Source organism: Aplysia californica, unplaced genomic scaffold, assembly GCF_000002075.1.
Source record: "Aplysia californica isolate F4 #8 unplaced genomic scaffold, AplCal3.0 scaffold00595, whole genome shotgun sequence".
Lineage (NCBI taxonomy): Eukaryota > Metazoa > Mollusca > Gastropoda > Aplysiida > Aplysiidae > Aplysia > Aplysia californica.
Genome location: NW_004797865.1, coordinates 274,435 through 291,588, shown reverse-complemented (window position 1 = coordinate 291,588; position 17,154 = coordinate 274,435). Strand labels below are relative to the sequence as shown.

General features: G+C 36.4%; 1 protein-coding gene across 1 annotated transcript in view; it reads right to left on the bottom strand.

Moving 5' to 3' along the window:
• Nucleotides 1-16,758, bottom strand: part of LOC101859967 (vacuolar protein sorting-associated protein 45) — a 24,504-nt gene extending 7,746 nt beyond the window's left edge. Inside the window, exons 1-13 of the mRNA XM_005107349.2 lie at nucleotides 16,551-16,758; nucleotides 13,933-14,128; nucleotides 12,417-12,496; nucleotides 12,054-12,122; nucleotides 10,768-10,905; nucleotides 10,209-10,319; nucleotides 7,845-7,979; nucleotides 7,103-7,213; nucleotides 5,212-5,379; nucleotides 4,209-4,367; nucleotides 3,110-3,217; nucleotides 1,595-1,716; nucleotides 632-763 (exon numbers count right to left, since the gene is read on the bottom strand). Coding sequence (XP_005107406.1) covers nucleotides 632-763; nucleotides 1,595-1,716; nucleotides 3,110-3,217; nucleotides 4,209-4,367; nucleotides 5,212-5,379; nucleotides 7,103-7,213; nucleotides 7,845-7,979; nucleotides 10,209-10,319; nucleotides 10,768-10,905; nucleotides 12,054-12,122; nucleotides 12,417-12,496; nucleotides 13,933-14,128; nucleotides 16,551-16,643 — 1,622 coding nt within the window. The 5' untranslated portion in view covers nucleotides 16,644-16,758. The remainder of the gene's footprint in view (nucleotides 1-631; nucleotides 764-1,594; nucleotides 1,717-3,109; nucleotides 3,218-4,208; nucleotides 4,368-5,211; nucleotides 5,380-7,102; nucleotides 7,214-7,844; nucleotides 7,980-10,208; nucleotides 10,320-10,767; nucleotides 10,906-12,053; nucleotides 12,123-12,416; nucleotides 12,497-13,932; nucleotides 14,129-16,550) is intronic.
• Between the last annotated feature and the right edge of the window lie 396 nt (nucleotides 16,759-17,154).

Sequence of the window (17,154 nt, the reverse complement as noted above, 5' to 3'; positions counted from 1 at the left end):
TGTGTGTGCCTGTGTGTGCGTGCGTGTGTGTGTGTGTGTGTGTGTGCATATGAGTGTGTGGATACATGTGCAGTAGTATGTGTGCATGTATCCAATGGAGTCTATGCACATGTGAGTATGGGTGTTTGCATAAGTCTATGAGTGTGCATGTGTCTGTTTGAGTGCATATCTGTGTGTGTGTGTTTGAGTGTATGAACATGCATGTATGTGTGTGTGTGTGTATGTATGTGTGTGTGTGTGTGTGTGTGTGAAAGAGGAAAGAGCTTAATACAAAACTGCTGTTCACTTCTACACAAAAAAATCCCACACAATATTACAAAGTTTGTCTGAATTTATTTTTCAAGTTCCTTAAAAGACGTAGAGGACCTCTTCTTCGATTAAATTGGCTTTACTCAAAACAATGGGTTTGTTACTAAATCAGTACCAATTTTTGAACCCCAATAATCCTAAGAATATAACCATACATAGTTCTATCTAAGAGGTATATCTGAATTAATACTTTTTTAGGGATCTGAGGATGAACTCTTCATCTTTACAAATGTCCAAATCCTGCAATATTAAAAAATATCAAACATCACTCTTTAGGTTTATCGTCAACAATTATCAAACCAACAGTAATAAATTCTCTCACCTCTTGGAATTGTGAAGGGTAGTTCCACCTAAAACAATCCTAACCCCAGGCATCATCCTGTTGAAGTTGTGCACAGCAAGGGCCTCTTCATATGTGCATCCACCAATGATAAACACAATAATATCTTGGGGCCTATTTTGGAAATACAATTTTCAGCAATGTAAGCAAATGACCTGTGCACTCCATCCACACTCATACTCAATGAATATTCAATTTTCAAATGTATAATTCTCAATGACAAACAGCATATTGTCTTTATCATGGACTCTCAAAATGGAACCAAAACAACTGTCAAAGTTCAAGCTTAAAGCACCTGTCAAGCCGTAAAATACTTTGTGTTCTTCCAAATTTTATCTTGCAAATTCAGGTGATATAAGTCTTATGCTATGCCGAAACATACAAAGGATTTTGTTAATTAGGATCTACACCCCACCCCGCCCTTTTAAAAAAATGCATCTGTCGGGTGTATAATGCCAACCGGGAGAGCGAATTGCAACTTCCTTCCTTAAAATACTTTTCTCCCATTAATTTGGGAAGAATATACATGAGCCATTTCACAAAGACAATTTTCATTCTTTCCTTTGACATTCTACGCACATATTTGATGCAAGTTTTTCTCATAGTGTCATTCCCTCCAATAATTCTTGAACCACACCTGTACCAGCAGAGACAAGACTGGTAGCTCATCACTTACATGTGAGCTGCATCTTCTACGCCAGTCCTGCCTTAGCAGCCACAAAGTGGATCATCTTATTGTTACAAAAAACACACATAACTCAAAACCATAGCTTCTTCCAAAGCGGGCGTATCAAAAACAACAAATAAATTGAGTTGACAACTGAAGACGTGAAATCTAGATCATTCATAGTGGAGTCACAAGTCTAATGGAGCATATTTTTTTCTGTCCTCTGACACAACACCAGGCTACTGGAATAATCTGTGTTTACAATAGGCATGCCTTACCTGTCCTTGAGCTGGCCAGTACCCAGGTATGGGTAGCTTGCCTCCTTCAGCTTGCCTTTTATGAGCTGGTCCAAAATGGTGAAGAGGAGGGGCTTGTGTTGGGTGTATACATTCTCAACACCCTATAAGAGAGATAGGGAGTGAGGGTGGGAAACAGAACACACATAGAGTCCACAATCTGTCAATCTATCATGCCCCAACTCGCTTGGTAATGTACTTGTAATCAGCCAAGAGTAATCTTCCCAAAATACCATGACTTATATTTTGTATAACATACTAAGCAGGTACTGATGACATCAAACTTTACCTTTAACGAATTTCATCTACTTCAGTTAAGTCCATTGCTCCTGTTGACTTCTTCAGCCACACATTTTATCTTCACAGATAACAGAACAAAGACCAATCCAGCACAAACATATGGAGTGACGGAACAGAACCTGTTCTTTAAATAGTTAGTCTCCAATTAGGTAGTCTGGGAGGAAACATAAAAATATTCAGTGCATACAAGATTGCAAAGACACCATTAACTCACTTGAGCCTACTCCTGGGTATGCGCTTTATCAATCCCTTGTTTTAGGTTTTTATATTACAAGCTGCAGGAAGTTGTGAGCCAACAGTTGACCCACTCGTTTCATTTCGTTAAAAATTTGGTGAAGTTATGTGCGATACTTTTTTAGCTGTAACGGACTAAGTCAGTCACCCCAGCATTGTGATAGAAGCTCTGTGAACTGAACAAAGCCTCTCAAAGACATACATAAACGAAACATGTCTGAAGTGTTTAAAGGGTCTGATAGTGAACCAGAAGGCTAAAGCTCCTACAATGTCCTCCAAAACTTACTGGAAGCTGCTAGACCTATGGATAGGACTGTAGCTCAGGCGATGAACAGTTGGAGTCACAATTGGGTGAAAGTGAAAGTAAAAATCAGAAAGACTTTGTTCTGATTCCAAGTCTAGTCCATGTAATTTCATCTAGTAGTTCTAGTTTTGAGAACAGTAGCACTAAATCTATTAGTGGCAGGAGTAACAATACACAAGGTGAGAAAATGACAGTAGTAGTTCAGTGTGGACTTCAGACAGAACAAGAGCAAAAGGATACTGTCACACCATTTGCGAAATGCATCATGTACTCCTACTGGGACTCGATTTTAAGCCAGCTTCCACACCAAACTCAACATATTTAAGTTAGAATTAACGGCTTGTATGTTGTTTCAGAATTATTAGGAAAATGTTCTGTAACACATAGAAGAAGTCATATGAACACTCCATACAGGACAGTTTTCCGTTAGATAATTTTATTACAAATTGGCCACAAAAAAATTATTAAAAATTGTGTTATCCCCGACATTGCCACTTCAAAATATTTATATATTGTGTATAATAACTTTTTTTGAGCACTACTGAAACCTGAAAAACCCCTGCAGCACTAGCACACAACTCATACTTCGTAACCCTCATGTCAAAAACATTTTGCACTAGATGTAACGATAGAACAAAAAATCTGAAAAATGGTGTTACCTTCAGGCCTTTCAGCAGTCTCTTGGTGATAGCTACAGCATCCTGGTTCCCAAACAGATCACTGCCTCGAGCCTTCTTTCCACCATAGTCTAAGATAGACTGAACCATCTTAAGAATATATGAGGAAGACAAAAATGTGCAAATTTGAAAACAAGAAACTGTATATCAATTCTTTTTAGCAACAACAGCAACAAAAGTATGGTGTATGTGACAGACAGACAGAAAGAGGTAAGGGGGTGGGGGGGTGGGAGGGAGGGGGGTTGCAGAGAGAAAAAAAGGGGGAAAAAGGAAAAGGTGAAAGAGGAACCACGAGAGTTAGATAAAGATAAATCATCTCTTATCTGTCCCCCCAATCTACAGAGCGGCATGTCTGTCTTTTTTACCCTTACCAATCAGAAAGTTACTGGGGATAAAAGACAACACTACAGAAAGAGGACACAGAAAATGAGATCTCCAAAAGCACTTCTAGCCTCCGTTGAAGAAAGTTACAGCGATGGACATTTGCTTGCAAGACTATTCACAAATATTTAGAAAACTTTACACAGTAAACAGCTTCTTGCATGTCCAATGATAGAAATTATGCAATTGAAGCTCCTTCCTCTGTAGATTTAAAAAACTGTTATTCAGCTATACACAACCTATCAAGGATCTTTGACAAGCCATCAAGTATGTGTAGGTGAACCTTACTTTGAATAGAGCGAAACATTTTGACAGGACAATGGCCATCTATTATAAGAACATAGCTAGACTGATATAAATGACACAGGGAGAGAGAATAAATAAGACCTCCTACTATGCTATCCATGTTCAGTGTGTTACTTTGGGCGAATATTCTTGAAATTCAATATAAAAAGAAAGTTTTTCAAGGGCTATAAAAAAACAAACAGGAACACAAATTATGAATCAATGAATTTTAGCCATTTTCTGTGATTTTTTTGTTCAGCAAAATATTTGGCTTGATCCTATTGGAGATGGAAGTTATATTTAGAGATCTCCCCTTTCAAATAATGTTACAATGTTGTAAGGGACCTTAAATCTATACAATGACAACAACAGATGAGATGTTACATATTTTATAGTCTTTTGCATTCATACGTACAGCTCTGTGCTCAGCTGAGAGACCTTTCTGTCTAAGGGCATCCACCAAGCCAGAGACATCATTGTTACTGTGGCTCTCATAGCGCAGGGCATACAGCATCACCAGGCGAAGCATGTCTATGTGTCGAACTTTGTCACTAGCCAGCAATGCTCGAATGCGCTGAAAGAACATTTTAAAAATCTTATAGCAATATAAATAAAAATATTGTTATCACGAGGGGGTGGGGAGTGGGGGCTTGCCTATCCCAATTATACTGATTATCTCTAGTCCACAGCCTGAAACGATAATGTTTTACTTTTCGTTTTAGTTAGAGAATAAAATTTCCCTGTAATGGGGAAGTTTTACAACTTTTGGTGTAGAGGTCAACAACTTCATTGCTGTCAATACTTAACGAGAAAACCAAACAACAACATTGTTACCACTTTGATGGAGAAAATGTACTTGAATCCGGCATTTGATGTTTCTCATGTTGGAGACATCAGAGTGCTCTAACAATATCAGACAGGGTAGGAAAGCAGAGAGAAGCAATAAGGAAGATATGAAGAACTTTTCAACAACGTTTAACCACATTTCAACAGCAGCTGTCTCAGATACGAAAAAAACTTTCTCATATCCTTGACATTATCAATGACACCTGAAAAAGACCACCATACAACAAGTAAAATCTGCTAAACGGTAAAGTCCGTTATAAAAGCAAAGATAAGCTCAGCAATTATTATCATGAACTCTGATGATTCTGCCGCAACCATAAAAGACAGAAAATAATCTCAATTTACTCTTCCAAAATGTATAAATATGATCAGACTTCAGGTGAATCTTTAGCCACTGTCTAGAGCAATTACATAAAGCAAGGCAATTTCTCTTAAATTTAAAACGAAATTTCAAAAACAAACATTGGACAAGTTGCTGATAAAACTGAGCAAAAAGAAAATCTGTATTGCTTGAGAGGTGGAAATAAAGGAATAACAGTGGAGAACAAATCAGAGAAAACGCCAGAATGTACCTGAAGGAGAGGGGAATGGTCTCCATGGCATGCAATCTCCTGTTCTGTCTCAGACACTTCAAGTAGCAAGTGAGCTCCCACTAACCGGGAGAGTTCTCCGACTATTGTCACATGTTTTGAAACAGTGCCTGACATCTTTTTGAACTGAGGGTAATTTTCTACAAAAGCCTGTGGAGTACATTAAGGGCATGTGTGGTTAAAAAAAACAACCAATGTTTGGGCAAATGTAGATTTTAATTATTTCATAATGGTATAAAACTCAAGAGACTATTCAATCAAAAAGACCCTTCACGCAAAGATTTTCTTGTATTGTCCGACTGCAATGTTTCCACTCATTTGGTTAACAACAAAAAAGTCTTAGGTAAAAAAAAAAACACACAGAAAAAAAATTTTTTAATGGCTACCATTTTTGGCCTTTTATTTATATACAAAAACAAGATTTTCTTTTTTTTATTGGCACAGATCATCTAACTAGAGCCCAAATACGAACTCTCAGCACTAAAACATACCATAAAACAAAAAATATTTGTCAATTTGATTTTTTTTACATGCACATGCCATAATATCAGTAAAAATATAATACAGTGGAAGAAAGTACCTACTATTGTCATAATATGTAGCAACATCTCTTCGAACTGAGAGTAATTTTTAGTTAAGGTGAAGAGTTCCCCAAGTCATTTGAAAAAGGATACTGGGGGAAACATTATTGTCATTTATTGCAACATTTTTTTAAACCTGAGGATATATTTTTCTGCAATAGTCAGCAGAGAAAATTCAAGGTCTTCATAACATAGTATTACAAAGTAAAAAAAAAAAAAAAAACCTGAACACCTTATACTTATACAATCATATCACACAGTGGGTTTTTATTTGCCATCAAACATCTTATAACTGTACACAAAGAGGTTTCTATCGAATTAAAGGGACGCCCCTTTGATGATTCTTTTGGTGTAAACAAACTTTGAAATATAAAAGACTTAATACTCAGAACATTATACAAAACAGAACATTTTAAACATGTTGTCAACCACCAATGTCTTAGACAATAAAATAAAAATTAAGTATAAGAGGAAGAAATTCTCCGGGTACAATTCACCACTTTCAAACATAGATTAACAAAACAGATCTGATATCAAACAGGACTGGATTTTGGGCGGACATAGGCAAGCTGTCTTTAACCAAATGACTCCTACACACCAGGATGTTGACAATAAGTATCTAACAAAAATAAAAAAGAACACACAAATACATTCTGCTGAATTTCCATCTCAACAGAACTGAACTACGCGTTCCAACACAGCACCCAGCAGTGAAATTTCAACTTTTCCCTGTCATGCACTCCATGATTTTTTTAACAAAACACTTCTACCTCTGAGATTAAACACTCTTTTTGACAACAAAGCAGTTAAAGAAAACCAGTATATAACTATGTCATGACGGCATACTTTTATTAAATGCTAGGGATGAAGATGACGAATTATTTCCAAATTTCTGGTCACTCTATGCGAGGAGTTGGGAATGAGGGTTGTGTCCTGCCCACCAGGACAGCCTGAAGGGGATCCAGAGTAAGCGCCAAATAAAAAGTGAAATACACTTAACACTAGGATTAACATGCACATTATTTCTAACATTAGAGCATCATCATCATCATCACTGACTAAACAATTCCTCTTTTTTTTTGGTGTGTTTTCCTTGGGAATTTTTTCTTGAAACATAACAATTTGCACCATGCCAATATATTGTTACGTAACCTAAAAATATCTGCACCAAAATCAGGACATGGGACAAAAAAGCAACAACTATGTAATGGCTCTGGTAGGGTGCTTGGACCAAAAGCAAAAAAAAGTGTCGGATCTATAGCAACAACAAAAACAACAACATTGCAACTTACTTTCATGTCAGCAATTGACTCCACTTTGGCATGGCTCTTTGACTTTTTCTGAAATTCCTCCATCAGTTCTTTGATGTTGGAACCAATTTCTCCAAAGTTCATGTACATGTTCTGGAACGAGAGGAACCAAATCTTTGTAATGCTTAATGTTAACTAACACTAAACCTTTAAGTCTAAAGTCATTCTATATCAAAGAAGTAAAGGTGCCTCTGTGGGGAAACTCTGTTAAAATGGAAAACATCATACATAATTTCATCAGGATATCATATCACTGAACATATAATAACACACAACTAAACACATGTACATCACTGAAAATCTGATTTTAGCCCAAATTCAATTATTTTTCCTGCTTACCAAGCCCTAACTGTGAAAGATGATACTGACCATTAAACAAAGAATTTTCCAAACTTTTACTTCCCTTTTCTCAATTGAAACTTAATTTTTTACAAGTTTTTTCATCAATATGATTCAAACTTTTACCCTAAAATCACTGAACTACATACATTAAAGAAAATGGCATGATGTTAAACATTGTGACCAAATGAGTCACATGCATCAAAATGGGTAAAAGTAAACTATAGCTTCCCATGTTTTTGAGCATTATGAAGATTACACCCCACTCATAAAAATACACAATACAATGAACATAATAACAGATCGCTGTATACAGGCAAGATAAGTTGCTCATGGGGAGATCAATTAGGTTGGTCAAATGACATTTTCATAAACACTAACTCACATTTGCATAAAACTCATCATGCTCTGCTGACAAGACCACCTCCTGAAGATCTTTTGAGATTCCAGGCACCGTGGACAGATTGATGCGGTTGTTGTTGATGCTGAGAAGTTCGTGCACCATTGCTTGGTATGTCCACTGGTGACAGAAGAACAAGAAGGAAATATTAGCCATTAATCAATAATCCTAGTCTCTTGAAAGTATGCAGCAAAGGTTTTCCAAACAGCTGAAATGCAATAAAGTTATATAGGTTAAGCATTATTCATGCAGAGGTAAACTGACAAAATGACGTCTCACATAACTGGAGAGTATGAGCGACCAGCAGCCTGCTCTCAGTGGCGGGGGGTGGACCAAAATTTGGGTGGGGCTAACGTTGTTTCCATTTCTTTACCACCAAATAGCAAGAAGTAAGAACAAAACAGTGGTGATTTTTCTATATTCACAGCGAGCTACGGCATTTCAAGAACTATTCAAACGAGAAGAGTCACCTTTGTCTTCCATCTCTTTGTTCTAAGTTAAATTCTTATAAATATTGGGGACAAAGCCGTTTCTCCTCCAAATTTCCTTTATTTAATTTTCCCCTGATGAAAAAGTTGTCTTGAAAGTGTTTTGACAGGATTTATAACTGTTAAATTTCAGCGTTACAATCACAAACACGCACACATAGCACTTCAAACATATACTGTCTATGAGCTGGATTAGGCCGTGTAGTTGCGGAAACCAAACAAAGGTCCAATGAGAGGGAAGGTATCTGTGTCACCAGGGGGAAAGTGTGTCGTAAACTTTCCCCCAATTGTCAGGGCTAGGAGAGCGTGAGCCCGAAGTACAGTGCTCTTTTTTTTTAACCTTCTACCTTTTTACAAGAAGAGTTTCATTACGGAAGGTCTGTAGGAACGGGCTCATCCAGTGCTGAGCCCAAGAGACATTTGATTGGCTGTTAGGTTACTATAGTTGTAAATGGAGACAACAGTGATTGGATAAACGAGCAAAGCTGCCAAGTTGATCACTGTGTGTTCATTGTGTGCGATTATAACGGTGTCAACTGCTTTTTTGTTATTCAAGCGCGTTAGCCCTTCACTACCTACCGCCACTGCCTGCTCTAACCACTACTACACTTGATTGTGAAAAAAAAATATATTATGTAGCTGTCACATTCATAACTTGATCATACACATAAACTGACAGCTCAAACTCATTGTCATTTGGATGAATATAAAACAATTGTCAAACAAACTTTGAAAAAATAAAATATGTGTCACGACACAGGGGAAACAGGCGTTTGTCAGTTTTCGGTTCATGCCAAACAGAAACGTGTTTTTAAGTGGACTTCAAAGGTGCTGAGCTCCCCAAAAACATTCAATACCAATTGACGAAAGGATGGAAAAATGTTGGTTTCTTCAATTTCATTATTTTGACAATGCCACACATATGAACATTATGAAGGTAGTCCGAAAAGTAATATGAAAATGGTCACAACCTTTTACAATCTGCAAACAGAGTATAAAAGACTTAACACACTACTCTTTGCTAAGGTATCAGAGCGTTTGCATCTGTAACGTTGCATAACTATAGAAACACTCAAAGAAAAGAAGAGCATGGAGTCAAAGTCTAATGACTTTTACTTTTACGGGTAAAATGAAGGAATCCCAAGGAAATTTTCTCATTATAGAAGTCATTGATGGGAAGGAGGCATTCTCTTGACCAGAACTCTTTAAAGCAAGGGATATCTGTAACTGCTGACACTATATAATGTGTAAGTTTCATCAACATCTATTCAAAACTGTTTATTTAGTGGCCATTTTCAGCTTACTTCTCTGGAAGTTGTGCAAATGTGAGAGAGCAGAAACTCATGGTTTAAAAAAAATACTACATTTAAAAACAAAGACTCTTTGTGTTAGGTTTTCAATGTTAGGTAAAAGCTTAAAGCTTTGCCACCTCATCTCACCGATTGGTGATGTTTACCACTCAGTTCCTTTGGATTTTCCCCAAAATATGATAGCAAAGTGTAAAGAGGAAAAACAAAACAGTGAAAAGATTCCCTCAACCAAAATCATAACAAATACACATTTGAGGGGCAGTGTTCTTTAGGAAGGCTAAACACTACCAGAGGAATGATTTCAATAACAAAAAAACCCAAAGTCAGACCTGTTTTACTTTAAAAGCAAGAGACAAAATAGCCCATAATATAATCTTTAGAAACTAAAATGGTTTCCCTGCAGTGTCCATACTTAACAGAATAGAAAACTAGCTGAGTTCTTGTAACCCATTCATCCCTCCCTTCAATTACATAAACACAAAACTAACAATCTCCCCTTCCCCCTCTGAGCTAAAAAAAATTATAATAGCTAAAATGCCATTATTACAAACTTGGTTCAAGAGCGGTGTCACTGCATCATCTCTTCGGTCCAGGATAAGGAGAACTGGGGGCACATCTGTTTTTCTAAACTCAAACAGGGCTGCCTCCTTGCTGATCACTTGCTGGAAATAAGAAATCAAAAGTGGTTCCAGAGTTTGGCTGCATATCGAAAAACCTTTTTCTTTGCTATGATCTACAAAAGAAGTAGCACAAGAGTATTTGAGGAAATCAAAAGACCATTTTATAACTGTTGATTAGAATGGTTACTTCTAAATTTAATGCATTTTTGTCACTGTAATGTGTCATGTTTGCTCCATTGAGACAATTCAGTTTCCTATCAATTTATTGTTCAAATTTCATTTGACAAGTGTTGATTTTATTTTAATTTACAGATCTCACCAATCAGTTTTTGGCCACTCACTATACCCCTTGTAACCAGTATTTGTTATTTCTTTGTTGAAGTTTGTTCCATTTATGAACTTGCCAGGATTCAGATAGAAAACATTTCAATTTTCATTCATATTACTTTCATCAGGCCATGATGAGAGCACAGAAAAACAACACACTCACCCTGACACTGTCAGCCAGTCTGCGTGCCATTTCAGACGAGTTCTGGTACCGAATCATTGGGCATTTTTTCAGGGAAAGCAGTACAGAGGTCAAGCCCTGAATGGTGCGAGACAAAACTGGAGGAAACCAGCTGAAGTTCTGAAACAGACAATAATCATCCTTTCAGATCAGTATTTCAAAAAAGAGTCATTCTAAAAAAAATGTTTAAGCCCCCCAAAAAATTACATACCACAATTAGGGTGAACTTAAGCAACATATTTTACTTCAATGTACTTCACTAGTTTCCCTTTACATTGCACTCCTCTAGTCAAGATTTTAGTAAACATAACCAACTTTCCTCATCCAGTCCTTTTATACTTTCCAATCACATGAAAAAAAATCCACAATTAACACAGAAGTGAATCTGAATGTGTTAATGCCCTTATCAACACAATTTAGATCATTAAAGAGGCAGGTTGCTTTGACCATGCCTGTCAGGGCCAACCCAGGCTGAGTAGGACACAGCATCCCAGCAGAAAGACAGATATACTCAAAGAAATTAACTTCGCCACATGGGAATTGAACTTAGGTTTTCTGTGCAAAAGCAAACAAACAAATAAATACAATATTATAAACATTGCTTTACATCCATGTGACTGGACTAAACAATAGTTACCAAGGTACCGTATTACTTCTAAAATCTCCAGACAAGAATTATTATGAAAATAAATTTAAAAATCAACATCAATATCATATAATACAAAGACAGAAATTGCTTCTTTAATTCATAATTTAATCCTATCCGAATGTCGTAGTCGTGTTTTACTATTGTATCCATACAACATGGGGAACTCTGTGCCACGACTTTCCAAAGAGAAAATTTACTCGTTAATCCGATCCATACACTTTGCATAGCATGCAGTCTGTCAAATGATTTTTTGAGAAATACTGAAAGTTTCAAAGAGATCTTTGTAGTAGAAGTATTCGAAAATATGAAGAATACAACCCCAGGATACAAAAAGACCCCAGGGCGTACGGATAGAGTTACATAAAATAAAACATCTATGTACAAAAATATCACTTAACTCGGACAACAACCTTGAAATAGGTTATTAGATATTTTTAAAATATGTTGAAACAAGTATTTCAAAATCTTCATGACAAAGAAAGCAAACATGCATATTTCCGTACCTTCAACATTCTTTTATCATAATCTTGTGGTGTAAAATTGCAATTACAAATTTTACTTTCTGTTTCAATAGCAGATTTTTAATTTATTCAGCAGCTGTATTTTACAAATACCTTACCTGACAACATCCCACAAGATTTAAGGAAAACAAATGTGGATTGACAGCTATGTAGTCTCCATAAAACTCCTGGGGAAAAAAAGTTTTCAATTTTTTTTTTAATCAGCTCGCGTAATCTATAGCATTTATGTCTAATAAAAGGAAAAACTAGTTCAGTATAATATTTTGGGATTTTAAGTAACTAATCACAAATCAGTACATAATAGTTCAGGTTTATGAATATATGTTTACAGAAAACAAAAGGCAATAGACAAAAATACATGACCATAGTTAATTAAATTGTTAAAGCAGTAAACCAAAGCCAGACCCATCTAACTCACAAAACACCTATATAATATACTGATCTCATGATGTACACATTACCTGCACTTCCCTCACAACTTCTTGATCATCAGCCTCAGCAAGAACTTTGATATCTTGTTTGCTAATCACATTGCTGAAGTCTGACAAAAAGTATGAAATTACAATTAGTACGGGATAACATTACAAACTGCGAAAGACAATATAAAGTACATGCTATCTAAAAAAAGAGGACCCACTTAAATGACAATAACTCGGTCATCAGTGCACATATTTTAACAAAACTTCGAACAAATAAATTTCAACCGAGGGGACATCAAGTTCGTAAATATGACAAAAATCCATTGCCACCTTCGATAAATATAGTTTTTTAACATTTCAACCAAAATTGTGTAAAACACAAAATTTTGCTTTTTAAAGGTGTTCAGCACTAGGGATGTGATCAACCCATTCTATTTCAGGAAAAAGACCGTAAAACCATGACAGTCACATCAGATGGATATCTCACCATGCTGAGAGATTTTTGAGAAGTTTGAGGAGGAGAAGGTGTTACGCTATAGAGGTCTGGTTCCAGTGGGATGGGTCCACATCCTAAATGTCATGAGTGGCCCTTGTATAGTTGCAAGAAAAGTTAGGGGAACGCTTGATAAGCCGTAAGTTTACAAATGAACGGTCACCACATTCTCCAAAACTTGAGCCCTTATAATTACTACCTTTGAGGTTTTTTGACAGACAGAGTTTACGGAAACAAGCCACAAATGAATGAACAATTGAAACTCATTGTAGAACAGGACGTCCAACGCAAAAACGAGTCATGGAGTTATTTAAAATTTCCAGGGGGCTTATTGGAGAAATGGTCAACACCTGGAGATTTAATAGCCATCTCCCTGAGTTTACTTGGCAATATAATTTTTGTATAAATTTGTCCTTTAATGCAGAAATAATGACTCTTTGAAATAGACAGTGGGGTTGATTTTTTTAAAGTTGCAAAGTTTTGCGTTTCACTCAATTTGGTGGAAATGTATTTAATGGGTTGTTTTTCTTAACATAGTAGTTCATTTATTTCATACTCAGAAATATAAGGTCCCCCTGGTTAATTTTTATTTCTTCAAAGTTTTTGTTGAAAATGGTGTCATGATCATTAAGTTATTGGCCTTTAATTGGGTCCTTTTTATTTTTACTTGTAATACTGTATACACATTTACAGGGCCATCACCATAAATATCCATTGCATGTAAATTAATACACAAGTAATAATGTGTGATTAAGTCACAAAACACAATATTTTTGTTCAAAGTAAATTGCAGGCCACTTTTTATTCTTTCAATGTAAAAAAGGCTTCCAAATATCCATTATAAAACAGCCATATTGCTTCACTAGCCTTACTCATCAACTGAAACAACACAAAATATCAATTCCCATATAATAACTTGTATCAATGTGTTTGAGAGTGGACCTAATCATATAATCCTCATGTTACAAATATGATGATTAGTGTTTTCCACCTGATTCATCACAGACATTATTACTCTTTTATAAAAAGTATTTTTATATAATATAAGGAGAATAACATACTTACAAATGAAATATAAGCCATATTTAGGCATACGAAGCTCCTGGGCAAGCAAATCAACATTCTCCTTCGTGGGTCTCAAAAAGGCAATACAATTGAGATGCTTCATCGTCTCTCTGCCAGCTGTGTCAATTCTCTCAAACAAGTACACTTCTTTCTGTAAAATTTCTGACTGTGCATATACCATACTCACTATGCTTGTCTGAAAGATAAAAAAGCAGCAAAGAAAATTATGAAATATTCAGCAAGTGACTCAGGCTATTACAATTTACTATAATATATAATTATATATATATATGGTTCAGCATATCTATTTATACTGGGGAGAGAGTGTTTTTATGAATAAGTGTGAAGTCTGTTCAAGGCTACATTTTGCTATAAATCAACGACAGCGTCAGCTAGTTTTAGTTTCAGTTATGCAATGCCAGGAAATAACAAACATGACAGAAACGACAGAACAAAATCACTAGACACAATGACAAAGTAAGATTAAAAATAAAACCTGTAAATCTATCCAAGAACCCGCTTTGTTTTGGTTTCCCAAAGGACACGTTCTTAAACGGAGACTCACTGTACACTGTACTTGCATCTCTGTCAATAGCATGATTAGGTGGGACGGGACTAAAAATAATCAATACACAAAAATGAAACAAGACTTGCAAAAAATTGTAAGAGAAGTAATTGTTGCAGCGTAAACAGAGATTTCAAACACAAAGATAATCACTATAAACCCTGGACAGGCACACATACTTTTTAAAATTATAAATGAGAGGGGCGCTCACTATTTTGTCATCAAGCAGGAAGTTTCTAAGCTGAGTTGTTACGTCAAAATGACATTGACAAGTGTCTCTAATTTTGACTCTCAATTCGTTTCTGTCAAAATGTTTGCTCAGGTCTACTTTATAACTTAATAAATATAATTAAAAGTCTATACTGACATTGTTATTTTTATGTAGCTTGGTTGACTGTGGGGAGCTCAGGTGTAACATACCACTGCCATAATTACTATTTTACACTCTACTCTTCTCAGATAGAGGCTCTATATTTTGTTTAATTAACTGATGGAGTACTTTGCCATGATTTTCTTTCTAATTTCCTCAATTTTTAATATACTACCAATAGCATCTTTCATACAATCCTGCAGTATCAAGATTTTTAAAAGTCAAAAGAAACGAGATGGAGGACAGCATTTTTTTCTCATCAACACACAAGCATCGGCATCAGATAATTTACAATCTTAGCAGAAAAGTAGAGACCAGGTATAGTAGACTGAATATGATGAGTGATGCTGGATCAGATTCTATTCTTAAATTGGCCGAACAAAATCCTTGGGCCACTCGTTACCTTGAGACCTGAGACACAGCCACTTTCGAGATTGTGAGAGTATTCACAAGCCGACATGATTGTTTGTACAATCGCTCTTGGGGGCCGAACACTCACTTACTGCCAACCGGGACTCTTTGGAAATTGCCTTCCTGTTTGCTTACATAAGAAACAGTTACAAGTGATTGCTAAGGACAAAAGTGGCAATGTAGTTGATGTTGGAGGCTAAGTGAACCATACCACAATCATTAGACAGTAATATTTTTCTGCCTTTTTTGTATTAAAAATTTATTTTGGCCGGACTGAACTTTGGTGGACCCCGGGTGAGAATAGTGCAGGCGAGTCTTTTGGCTATTCTCACCCAGTGCGCGTTCACCGTTATAGCCTAGATCTAGGCCAACCAATTAAATTTTGCGTTCACCCTCCTAAACCACAGAATTCTGCACTGTGATAACAGAAAAATTGTGCCGTGAACAAACGTTCCATTACTACTGTTAGCCTACTAAAAGCGTACAATTTTGTCTGTGGGCAGTGGAGAGAAAGAGAGAGAGAAAGAGAGAGGAGGAGTAGCGCGAGAACTTCCGGGCAAAACAAAATGGCGACCCGCGTAGTTCGGCTCGATTCGAAAAGTTAAATAGCCGTAGCATCTTTGTAGACGACCAAATTGATTTATTTTTTTGTGTTTTACCATCATTTTTTAGCTTTGTTTTAGTCAATTTGATCGTCCACATCGATAGACAGTATTCAGAAAGAGACAGAGAAAGAGAAGAGGGGAGGAGTAGATCTTGCGAGAACTTCCGGGCAAAACAAAATGGCGACCCCCGTAGTTCGGCTTGATTCGAAAAGTGAAATAGCCATAGCATCTTTGTAGTCGATAAAATTAGCTTACTTTTGTGCTATAACGTAAACTTTTCTTTGTCTTTATCCATTTGATCATTCACATCGATAGAAAGTATTCCGAAATTAGGAAAAACGGGTCTTGTTTCACACCGGGTGAGAATAGCCTACGGTGGAAAGTCTCACCCGGGGTGAGAGGTCGATCGTATTTCTATTCTCACCCCGGGTGAGAATAGCCACTTCCTAAAAAAACCCACAATCTTCACGTTTACATTTTACATGGCAAATTATCAATTGGAACGGGAAAGCAATTTCCAAAGAGCGCCTACCAACCGATAAATCATAAACAGTAGGCCTAAGTACAGTAGAGGTAGACTAGAGAAGAAAAGTAAGAAGTCAACTTCGACTTCAAGTTCAAGAAGGATCATTTTACAGTTGGACAAGACACTCTATATAATACAAACCGTTTCTTTATCCATAAGCAACACTTTCATTCCTCCTCCACAGCCTTCTATCATCTTGCTAATATACTGCTTTACAGCTAATATTACGTTCATTGTGGCTTTGTATAGATCTATCAAAACGATGTGTAGGACTAGGATGTGGATCGGTTTTTCTGTCCCAGGACTGTTTATTTCCCTGTCAAGCTCGAGTTTATTAACTAGGCCTACCGCTCTTTTGTTATTGGAGGAACATTTATTGAGTCACATGAATTAATGTCGTAAACTTGGGAAAGTAGACACGACGTACTAGCCTAAATAAACATCTTTAGGGCCTAGAGGGGTGTTCTACAAACATGATAAAGATTGTACTCATTAAATTGAAGTGAAAGAGTGTTTATCTATGAATCTATAACAGTTTACGACGTTCACTCAGCTGTGTTGCTTTTTTTATGGAAGAGGCTAGCCGTACTTAATGACGGCTAGACTAAATGTCTAGCCGTACTTAAGTACGGCTAGACTCGCAGTCTAGCCGTACTTATTTTTAATATGATGGCTAATGGCTAGACTGACCATTTACAAAAAATAGGCCTACTGAATTGTAAATATACATTTTTAGTGTGCAGTA